Raw genomic sequence first — 12,314 nt, 5'->3', positions numbered from 1 at the left:
AATATAGTTTGGAAAGCCTGTACAAACCAGAATGTTTTTTTCCCCCGACGTCGAAGCATGTATTATCCTTACGACGGGTTCAGTATGATATCTTTCAACAGTAGGGTTGGAATCCTTCAGGATTTTAACGGTCTGATTCCTGTATATAAAAAAACAATCTATATAATTTTGACAGCAGTGGGCAGAGCAGGAGGCACTGGTCTAATACACTCTTATGTTCATGTTCAAGTAACGTTTTGAGCAGATGTTAAGGATTTTATTTAGTGTTTATAGCCCATGTCCTCATTCATGGCCCTGACAATCACAGGGGAAAACAATTACTCTCTCCAAGCCTTGGGGGCCCCCGGTTGCTTCCAAATTCACATCATCACAGTCTGTTACCAGGATAGTGTTTGTCTTGTGGTGGTGTTTCTGCCCTGCTCAAACACCTGCTGCCGTTAGGGTTGGGATCCTTTAGGATAGTAATGATTACCTCTCAATGGTCCAGTTACTTTTTAACGATTCCTATATTTAAAAATAAAATCTATATAATTTTGTCCCGATAAATAATTTTCATGAACACATTTAATCAAACATGCAGTGTTGCATATTATTGTAGTGGTTCTCAAAGTGAGGTCCAGGGACACTCTCTTTAGGGAGAGTCCAAATGGACCCTGACAGGTCTATCTCTCAGTTATGGTCTTTACTGACTTTAATTAAAAAGTTGGAGAACCACCGGTATTGTAATTGTATGGCAGATGTGAAGTCCACATACCAGCTCTACTCTGACAGTGTGATAAACCGGTTCTGGAAACTGTTCGGGTTACATAATTTTGGATCCTGTTCCTCTGGTTCCAGATCCCAGCCCTAGCTGTCTTATATATCCTTCAGAGACAGGAGAGAGCTCCCTGTGGTGCACTCTGCCGAGCTCCCTGTGGTGCACTCTGCCGTCCTCACTACCTTCCACAGTCTTTGGTCGTGAGGAGAGCTCTGTCCAACTCCCACCTCCCCCAGATACGCCTTCTCATCTATAGAATTCTCAACCGATTTTTCAAGCGGTTTGGTTTATTAGAAATGTAGTTATAGGTACGTTTGAGACATCAGGCACAGAACCATGTGTTGTCGGCAAATGCTGTTTATTGGCCACGCACAACAAAGGACTCGACACGCAACCCTGGGGGGCTCCAGTGGGTGTGGGTGGTGAAGGTGTGCTTGTCCATCCTGACCACATGGTCTGGCAGTCAGGAAGTATCAGTCCCAGGTCTGCCAGCTTGCTGGCCAGCCTGTTGGGGACCGTGGTGTTAAAGGTGCTGCAAATGATATTATTTGGATAAAAATGTGTTAAAAAGTAAAACTCTACATGACTTTTCCCATAGGTGGATTGTGAGACAATGGCTCCCTTTGACTTTTAAAAGGCCCTCCACCCCACCCCGGAGGCAGGTACACTACCACTTTTGATGTTGGTGCACCTGGGGCTATTTACCCCCTTTTCTCCCCAATTTAGTCATTTTGTCAATTCCTCCCCACACGTGTGTGCTGTCTCTGCTGTTGTATCCTACTGACTCATCTGCCAGTGAGGAGCCAGTGAGCCAATGAAGTCCTCCCCACCGGGAGGACGTAGAGCCCTAGTCCGTAGGAAGGCCTATAGTCCAGGGGCCAACACTGATATTTTCACAAATTGGTACCACCTAAGCAAGGTGACCGTAAAGTTTTTGTATTTTTGTCTTCCTACATGTCTGTAGTTTATATTTTGGTATGATAACCCTTCCAATCTTGTAGCTTAATGGCAGTTATCACTACCTTCATGGGGTGTGCAATTGATAGAAAATAAATACTTTTTTGGGTGAACTCCTCCTTTAAGTTTCCCAGGGGGACTCTCTACCCATTCAGCTATGACCACCCTAGACCGAAGGAGGGTCAACTTTTACAAGCTTATGGAAAGCAGTCTTTTTGCAAACACCAAAAATCTGAGAAGTTATCAATTGCACACCCCATGAAGCCTTGAATACATGAATATATTTTGTTTTTTGTCGCAATAATTTGATGCCCGGGTGTATTTCCGGTAGGAGACACAAAGATTCTACTTTGTGTCTCCTACCGGATACATTAGCCGGTAAGTAGTGATAACTGCCATTAAGCTACAAGATTGGAAGGGTTATCATACCAAAATATAAACTAGAGACATGTAGGAAGACAAAAATACAAAAACTTTACGGTCACTTAGGTGGTACCAAAATATGGACTGGCCCCTGGACTACTAGGAAGGACATAGCCGGATGCACCACGGTGGATTCGAACCCACAACCTTCGCGGTGGCGAACAGGCACTTTACCACTGCACCACGAGTGCCCTCGCAATATTTATGTTCAACTGCAAGAGGATCTACAGAGTAAAATGCATAGGCTACACAGATCTTGGCTACACAGAATACCAACAGCAACACCATATTAACACCTACAGTACATCTCAACATCCTTTACATACATACTGTATGATGGTTTCTTTCTTATGACCTCTATAAAGTGATTGTAAACACAAAAGGCTCTGGTTTAGAGGCCTTCTGAGCTCTTGGTCTCGTAAGCCTGTGCAGTAATGCACCCGGCCTCACTCTTCCTCTATAACTCTGACACTGACACGATCATTGGTCTTAAAAGCGGAAATAAAATATGTCGTGAATTTGATGTTTTCTATATAGTGTGTGTGGCACAGGCTCTGCTGCTGGTACACAATTGCTTCATCTATCTATATATACAATTTGAATCCTGCGCCATGTCGGTTGTCCGTATGCGACGCCAGTGTGACGGTGTGACGTAATCTGACATCACGATGACAACGCCAGTGTGACGTAATCTCACGACAGCATGACATCACGCATGACATCACATCCTACCTATACATTCTAGGATGCCGTCAGATCGCACCAGTTCGACGGCTTCCATAGTGGGTTTTGGTCATTGGAGAGGTGATGCACGTCACCTCTTTCTGAAGTGGGTACTTTCAAAGCCTGCCGTGGATTTAGGAGAGCACAAAACTCTCTCTCACACTGTGAGGTGCCTGTAAGGTGGCACTGCAAAGTGAACGACGCGTCACGCTAGACGTTCGGGCCGCGTAGCGGCCCGAACTTCTAGTATATATACAATTTGAATCCTGCGCCATGTCGGTTGTCCGTATGCGACGCCAGTGTGACGTAATCTGACATCACGATGACAACGCCAGTGTGACGTAATCTCACGACAGCATGACATCACGCATGACATCACATCCTACCTATAAATTCTAGGATGCCGTCAGATCGCACCAGTTCGACGGCTTCCATAGTGGGTTTTGGTCATTGGAGAGGTGATGCACGTCACCTCTTTCTGAAGTGGGTACTTTCAAAGCCCGCCGTGGATTTAGGAGAGCACAAAACTCTCTCTCACACTGTGAGGTGCCTGTAAGGTGGCACTGCAAAGTGAACGACGCGTCACGCTAGACGTTCGGGCCGCGTAGCGGCCCGAACTTCTAGTTATATTAACAAATGCGTCATCTGTTTTACATTTCATTTTTTAAAAGTACTTACTAATTGAAGTAGAGTTAGTTATTAACATGTTCATGCCAAGGATTCCCACTTTGATGCATTTGGCCACTGTACTGACCCATAATGAAAAAAATGGTGCCAACAAAAGTAATTCAGGAAAGTCAACCAAAGAACAACTGAGGACACTAGCAGGACTGCTGGAGCACTCACCCAATGTTATTTTGACAACACAATGCATGCACCTCATGGTACAACATGGTTCTTAACCTTTTCAGGCCGTGACCCCCCAAAATTTGAACTGGGGACCCCCCACAATAATCATATTTGAACTGGGGACCCCCCACCCTGACAAGCATTTGGAATTATAGGAGGAGTTGATTACATTTAGTTTGACTCTGCTCCATAGATAAATATTGTGAAAATAGCAGATCTACAAGCTCACAACGCCTCGCATTGTGAACTGTTGTGAGCTTGTAGATCGCTATTTTCACAAATGTTGCCCCTTTCTTATATTATTTGACAATTTGGCCAATGTTTGACCAGTTTTTATAGTATGGTTTGTTGATAACTTCTTTTTTGGGGGGTTTAAAAGGGTCATTACAAGTCCTTAGATTGTCACTTTACTGTCATCTGGCCTGGGGACCCCCCAAAAATCACGTGGGAACCCCCCTGGGGGTCCCTACCCACAGGTTGAGAACCACATTAAAAACAAGGCTCCAGACCTCTCAAAACAAACTGGTCAGGTTACTACTAAACCCCACACCCAGAACTCACCTAACCCCTGCTCATTATGCTAGGGTGGGATGGCTCAGGGTCTAGGACAGAGTACAGCGACTTGCAATGGGTCTGGTCTGGTCTATAAGATACTCAAGACTACAGGGATGTACCCATGTACCTCTCAAACTACTTCAATAACATTAAAGGAGTATTTCACCCAAAACATGACTTATTTCCTATCAATTACACACCCCATGAAGCCTTGGCTTGAATTAATGGAGATTCATTTTTTGTCGCATTCCTAAGCCAATATGATTACCGGCGGTCTCTCCGGTCTCTCCTTTGAGACACAAAGAGTCTCCTTCCTTTGTGTCTCCTACCGGATACATAAGCATCTTTATTATTATCATCAAATTATTGGTTTAGGAACGCAGCAAAAACTAAAACATCTCCATGAATTCAATGCTTCATTGGGTGTGTAATTGATAGATTTTTTTTTTTAACTATTCCTTTAATTTAAAGGAGTAGCTCACTCAAAAATGTCCAATTACATTATACATTAATCCCTATGGCGTTGGTGTGCCTGTGTGTGTCTTTAAATGAAAGACACACACAAGCACAACACTAGTAGAGGGCTCCACTGAGCTCCACTCCAACTCTGTCTCCGTGACAACCAACCAACCAGCCAATCACAGTGCAGGCCGTACCTCCGGGGCTATGGGATGAGAGAAAGGCCAGTATCAGCTGAGCTGTGAGCTGGTGTTTGGTTCCTGTGTGTCAGACAGACTAGTTTGTGTGTCAACATGTCGGATCAATTGCTGGAGGCAGATAGTTGTTCTGATCATAAGGATTATGACTTAATAATCACATAGTAGTAGTTTATTGAAGGGATCTGACATGGATATGATCAACAAGCTGAGCACTTTGTTCCAGCAGGCGTTGGAGACGGTGAGTCTGACACGTAGACATGTTGTTGTTATGTTTTATTGTTTTCAGTGGTGGAAAAAAAGTACTCAAATGCTTTTACTTTATTTTTAAAGGATCAATACTGCGATTGTAGACATACTCTGTTACAAGTGAAAGACCGTATTTCATTAATTTACTTGAGTAAATAGTACAAAAGTGTTGGTATCAAAAATGTACTTAAAGTACCAAAAGTAAAAGTACTCACATGTTTTACTTAAGTAAAAGTATCAATACTGCAATGTTAGACATACTCTGTTACAAGTAAAAGTCTCGAATTCAACATTGTAGAAGTACAAAAGTCTTGGTATCAAAGTGTACCAAAAGTAGCTCAGAATGTCAGAATGCAGAATGTCCAATTTCAAGTTTTCAAATGCATAAAAATCATTTGAAAATAGCATATCTACAAGTTCACAGTGAGCTTGTGGATGTGCTATGTTCAAATGGCCGAAATGTATACAGAGCTGAAGTGGTTAATGTATGTTTTGTAATAATAATCAAAACAATACAAATTAAAATACTCCAGTAAAGTCAAAATACCTCAACATTGTACTTAAGTAGTACTTGAGTAAATGCACTTAGTTACTTTACACCAGTGCAACATGTAAATATCCCATGTCACTGTTGTGAAATGCATTGCACAATGCAATACATTTCACACATGTCAACATGAATTTACAAATAAGACTATAGCCACTAATACTAAAGCTGGAATACAGAACTTTCTACAGTAAAAGTAAGGTTACATAATAATTATAGATACTGATTGAGGAAGGGAATTCCACACAGACTAGAGATAAAGTTAAGCTCATGTAGTGTTGGTTCAAATAAAGTAGCTTTAGTTAGAGTTAGACTTGGTAAAGGTCAACACTATAATGTTGTGTACAGGGTTAGTTCAGATAACCATCCTGTGGGCAGATAGTGTAGTAGAAGTTAGTTATAGTTTAGTTACAGTTGACTTATTTAGTTCACGTGGAAACCCCGAGGCATTTATCACTGCATTCCTTCACCTCCCCCCAGTCTCTCAGTCTCTCTCTCTCTCTCTCTCTCTCTCTCTCTCTCTCTCTCTCTCTCTCTCTCTCTCTCTCTCTCTCTCTCTCTTCTCTCTCTCTCCCCCTCTCTCTCTCTCTTAAATGTTTCAATTGAAATCTCTCTATCTATTCAATTTTTCAATTCAATTCAAATTGGGGCCTTTATTGGCATGATTAAACATACTATATTTGCTGTCAGAAATAACTGTATACTGATCACTGGGTGCAGACAGTGCAGGAATACACACATCTGATCGTAAGTCTTTAAGACGGTTGTATTCCATTGGACATCCTTCCCCTGTCACAATAGCTCACACATCTTGCTGCTGTGTTTGCACATCTCTCTCTATCTGTCTCTCTCTCTCTCTCTCTCTCTCTCTCTGCCCCCCCATAGAATGTTAAGTTGTCAATTGAACGGAATGTTGAATGTAAAAATACATAGCGGAACGAAGACACTGTGTGTGTGTGTGTGTGTGTGTGTGTGTGTGTGTGTGTGTGTGTTCAGAGGGAGCCCTCAGTGGACCTGCTGGAATCATTTGTGGAACACTGGAAAGGAATCACCAGCTACTACCTTCAGACTAATGGTGAGTCTGTCTGTCTGTCTGTCTGTCTGTCTGTTTGTTTGTTTGTTTGTCCCGTCCCTCTATCTCTGTCTGTCTGTCCATCTGTCTGAAGACTCACCTCTTGAGACTCTACCTTAGCCTGTGGCACTTGACCTACTGTAGCCTTGACGACCATGCTGACTTTATGCAGAGGTCAATTTAGACAGCATGTTATTTAGACAAATGCTGTTTTCAATTTAGTTTAAATATACAGATTATGTTTTGACAGTATATTTGTTTAGACTGATGCTAGGTTCTTGGTGTACCTGTGATCCTAATTTACTGCCAGGCACTACACTGTCTCTCTGCATTCTACAGTATGTATGAGTTTACCTTGCTTACTGTAAGTCGCTCTGGAGAAGAGCGTCTGCTAAATGCAGACATTGTAAATTGTCTGTCCCTCTGTGTCTGTCCATCTGTCTCCATTGTACAACGAAGTATAATACAGGGTTTAAGTTGTCAATAAGACTAACTGTGTGCGTGTGTGTGTGTGTGTGTGTGTGTGTGTGTGTGTGTGTGTGTGTGTGTGTGTGTGTGTGTGTGTGTGTGTGTGTGTGTGTGTGTGTGTGTGTGTGTGTGTGTGTGTGTGTGTGTGTGTGTGTGTGTGTGTGTTTGTGTAGATGACTCTCAGCCAGTCAGACAGACAGACATTCCTTGGCGTCTCAGACAGATGTTGGACATACTGGTGTATGAGGAGAAACAACAGGTAAACACACACACACACACACACACACACACACACACACACACACACACACACACACACACACACACACACACACACACACACACACACACACACACACACACACACACACACACACACACACACACACACACACACACACACACACACACACACACACACACACACACACACACACACACACACACACACACACACCACCACCACCACCACCACCACCACCACCACCACCACCACCACCACCACCACCACCACCACCACCACCACCACCACCACCACCACACACACGACAGACACACACACACACACACACACACACACACACACACACACACACACACACACACACACACACACACACACACACACACACACACACACACAGTTTAACAATTTATTTATGTCCACACACAGGAAAAGCATACAGGGACACAACTATTTTAGGTGCAGTAAAGTTTACATTCACAAACTCATGGATATGTCCTCATGATACAACACGCATGTCACTCAGAGTCAGCACTCCATGGCCACAAGTAGCAGCGGCTCCGCCACATATGGCAGCAGAGACAGCCCAATACTTTGCCAGCCTTTATGCCTCGTTTGTTGGCATCCCAAGTTGTCGAAACCCTCCAACAAACAGTCCGTGGGTATGTCCTAGGCTGGACCACCAGAGTAAACGAAGCTCTTAGCATTGCACTGCTGCCTGGTGTTAAAGCTATTGCTATTCCGACAGCGGACGGACATACCGCTGGAAGGCCACCGGCTCTATTGCCTCTCTTCCCGCTAGCTGTTCACAGGACGGGCCGTCAGGTAGCGTCGGCTGTTGGTACATTCCTTCTTGCATGCAAGCTACATAGTCCAGAGAAGTTGCAAATGCATCCACTGCACCGACTACATTGACGATGGTAGTTACAACGGGGCAGTTTAACGTCATGCCCAGGACACACACGCGCACACACACATGTGTTTGTGTTACTGTACTTGTGACTGTGAGGACAGTGAGTTTGTGAATGCTATTTATAATTTTTATTGCCATTTGTAACCCTAACTCTAAAGCCGAAAATAGCAGATCTACAAGCTCACACCGGCGCGCAGCTAAGTATAAATCAGGTATAACTCCAATCCTGACCCCTAAACCTAACCTCTAAATGTCTAATCCTAACCCCAACCTGAATCCTTTCCTATTTGTAAGCCTGACCCCCCAAATATTTAACCATAAACCAACCATTTCTCTTGTGAGGGCCAGGTAAGTGGTTCTCACAATGTCTAGTCCTCAAATTCTACTACGCTTGTGGGGTCATTTGGCCCTCACAAGTATAGTTATACAAGTACATGCATGCACACAAACACACACACAAACAAACAGAAACACACACGTGAAAGCGTCATGAAAAAAAAACGCTGTGGCACTCAAAGCATTTTCCAAGGTTGGCAGGTCTGACAAACAGTATATAAAATAAAAACAGAGACAGACAACAGTAAATGTCGGGAATTCCAAATGTATATGAGTAAAAGTACACAAGTATTGGTATCAAAATATACTTAAAGTACCAAAAGTAAAAGTACTAAAATGTTTGAAAATAGCAGATCTACAAGCTCACAATGCGACGCGTTGTGAGCTTGTAGATCTGCTATTTTCAAATAAACTAGGTATAAAATGGTTTTATAATATAATGATATATGTAAATATCTGTAAAGTAAAATAATTGTAGTGGAGTAAAAGTACAATCATTGTATAATATAATTTAGTGGAGTAGAAGTAAAAAGTACAGAAAATTTGAAATACTCAATATAAATAGTAAAAGTACCTCAAAATTGTACTTAAGTACTTACACCACTGGTAATCATCGTAATATAGTTCTAGCCAAACTTGCCAGTAACATTTCCCTCATATAAAGTTAAAGTTCTACCACATGTATTTATTAACTACCTCCAAATGTATATGATACTGTACCTGACTGACATCTTCAGTTCCTCCAATACATAAAACCTTTGACCACTCATGCCCTATTTATCATGAGTTACTTGCACCGTCCCACCCCTAATGCCTAATTCTTGCTCTGTCCCACAGCGGTGTCGTCCGGCGAAAATAGACGATCTACAAGCTCTGAACGCGTCGCAGAAGCTTGTCGATCGGCTATTTTCCTAACTCAAGATCCAGCAGTGTTTGACTGTGTGTTTTGCTTTGATTGCTGATCAGGACGTTGAGGAGACTGGTGTCTGTATGGAATATCTGGTACAACACAAACTGATGGAGACCCTGTGTACACTGGGCAAGGCTCAGGTAACACACACACACACACACACACACACACACACACACACACACACACACACACACACACACACACACACACACACACACACACACACACACACACACTGTCACTCAGTACTCTATGGGTAAAAGTAACAGCGTCTCCGCCGGCATTCCAAGTTGTTGAAAAAAACACACACACACACACACACACACACACACACACACACACACACAGACAGGTTAGGGCATGTCTACTCTCTCAAGACAGATGTGTTGCTCCCACAAATTTTCGAAATGTTGTCAGGCAGAAACCTTGTATTTTCATACTGTCAGTCTTTGGGTTTTAGAAAAATTGAGCCAATGAAAAAGTATGAACAAGAGCTTGCTTGTGAATACATAATAACTACGTTGGATCCATAGGAACACAGGTTATTTGTTTTTCCACTTTCTGAAAAGTAACAGTTTTGGTCATACTGTACATGCCATACATTTACAGTTTAGGCATTTATCACACGCTCTCTTATCCAGAGTGATATTTATACAAAGTACAAGATCAGAATAAATGACATGAGCCCTAATAGTCAACACACAACAGGGTAAATGATCACATGAATAGACTGTGAAGAAAAGCCATGAATTGTAAGGAAGAATCTAGGATACCAGGTGAACATCAAACCTAGCATAGGAACAACATGCTATCTACATACATTCTTATCCTTTGTTGTCACCAAACAGTATGTCTATCTAAAGATCCTTTATGTGCGTTTTATCTACCATGTGGAAATAACCTGACAATACGTTGACACTCTGTTTGCACTTAATCTCATGTACAATGCGCTGACACTCTTTCGCACCTTCATGTCTAATATCAGGGTTCCCACGGTCATGAAATATTTAGAAATTAGAAAAACTGTTTTCCAGACCTGGAAAAGGTTTGGAATTAATGAAATGTTTGGATGTACAGTACATTGTTTTTGGTCTAACATTACGTGAAATATGGAACATGGTAGAATGTAGCGCTGCGCTGCACGAGCTGCGTGAGTGTTATACAGGACGTCGCGTGACACAAAGAATAGATCTACAAGCTAACGACACCTTGCACCATGATACGTTGTTAGCTTGTAGATCTGTTCTTTTTGTCACTTCGCTCAAGTCTGTCTTAGTGCATTGATGGTATGGTTGCTATTTATGAATTGTTAAAAATGTTTGTGAACTCTGTATCATGTACAACTTACCTGTTGCTATGTGGACTTACCGAAGTGCTGCCGCCTTTGTGTCTAACCGTGTGCACCTTATGTCTAACCTCATGTACGTACTGAGCCAGCTGGATAATGCTATGTGTATGTATGTAGATATCTTTTGCTTTTCCTTGCTCTTCTTGCCACCCCCCTCCTCTTTTCCCTTCTCTCCCTGAAAACAAAACCAAAATGAATCTCACCCTCTTCTTGACGCCTGGAAACCTGTGATGTGACAGTAAAAGTTCATTCTGATCCTCCAGCTGCTTAACCTCAGTGATCAATAAAGTACACGCGCACGCAAACGCGCACGGCACGCTGTGTTACAAAGGCAAATGTACGGTATTGATTTTGAATCCTCTCCTCTCCAGTATCCTCCAGGTATGAACCAGCAGGTTCTCCTGTTCTTCTCCAGGCTGTTGGCTCAGATCCAGAAACCTCTGCTTCACCTCATTAACATTCACAGACCTGTCCAGGTACACACACGCACACGCACGCGCACGCGCACGCGCGCACACACACACACACACACACACACACACAGACACAGACACAGACACACACACACACACACACACACACACTTGTATTACTACAGGACATCAGCATTTTAGAACGGCGATTTAATGAATACATTTTTTATCCTAAACCTAAAGCCGAAATTAGCTGATCTGCAAGCTCACAACATGTTGCACTGTGACATGTTGTTAGCTTGTAGATCAGCTATTATCGGTGTGCAACGCCAGTGCACAAGTAAGTATAAAGCTGGCATAACTCCAAACGTAACCTCTAAACCTAGCCTCTAAATGGCTACACACACACACACGCACGCACGCACACACACACACACACACACACACACACACACACCGGTGTGTGTGTGTCTCTGACTTGCGTTTTGGTTGTATTTCCAGAAGCTGATTGGCCTGTGTGGGCTACCTGCCTCCCAGCATGAGAAGGAGGAAGCTCAGTTCCTATTGGTGGTCTGCTCCAGGGTCAAACAAGACCCTTACGTCCTCAAATACATCCTACAGGTACCAGCAGTGGTGGAAAATAAATAAGCACATTTACTCAAATACTGTGCTTAAAGCTCCATTATGTAATTGTGGTGTGCATAAAATGTTATTTTGTCCAATCTGTATGGCAGAGTATGTTAATACAATATAACTTAAAGTTAAGGTGGTTGTATTTGGTCTCCCTGCTCTTCCATTGAGACATTTAGATCCTGTGTCTAGGTTGGACACGACCTTTGACACGATCCCGTTTCTGGTTTGACACAAATGTTGACCTGAAGGTAAAAAAAA

The 12,314-nt window shown here is 42.8% G+C and overlaps 1 protein-coding gene across 1 annotated transcript in view; it reads left to right on the top strand.

Moving 5' to 3' along the window:
- Positions 1–4,974: 4,974 nt before the first annotated feature.
- Positions 4,975–12,314, top strand: part of fhip2b (FHF complex subunit HOOK interacting protein 2B) — a 16,876-nt gene continuing 9,536 nt past the window's right edge. The window contains exons 1-6 of the mRNA XM_084054824.1: positions 4,975–5,161; positions 6,713–6,791; positions 7,430–7,515; positions 9,716–9,799; positions 11,382–11,486; positions 11,925–12,044. Of these exons, the coding sequence (XP_083910950.1) occupies positions 5,111–5,161; positions 6,713–6,791; positions 7,430–7,515; positions 9,716–9,799; positions 11,382–11,486; positions 11,925–12,044 (525 nt within the window). The 5' untranslated portion in view covers positions 4,975–5,110. The remainder of the gene's footprint in view (positions 5,162–6,712; positions 6,792–7,429; positions 7,516–9,715; positions 9,800–11,381; positions 11,487–11,924; positions 12,045–12,314) is intronic.

This window comes from Gymnoscopelus microlampas (assembly GCF_963454915.1).
Source record: "Gymnoscopelus microlampas genome assembly, chromosome: 4".
Classification (NCBI taxonomy): Eukaryota; Metazoa; Chordata; class Actinopteri; order Myctophiformes; family Myctophidae; genus Gymnoscopelus; species Gymnoscopelus microlampas.
This window is presented reverse-complemented; position numbering and strand designations above follow the sequence as displayed.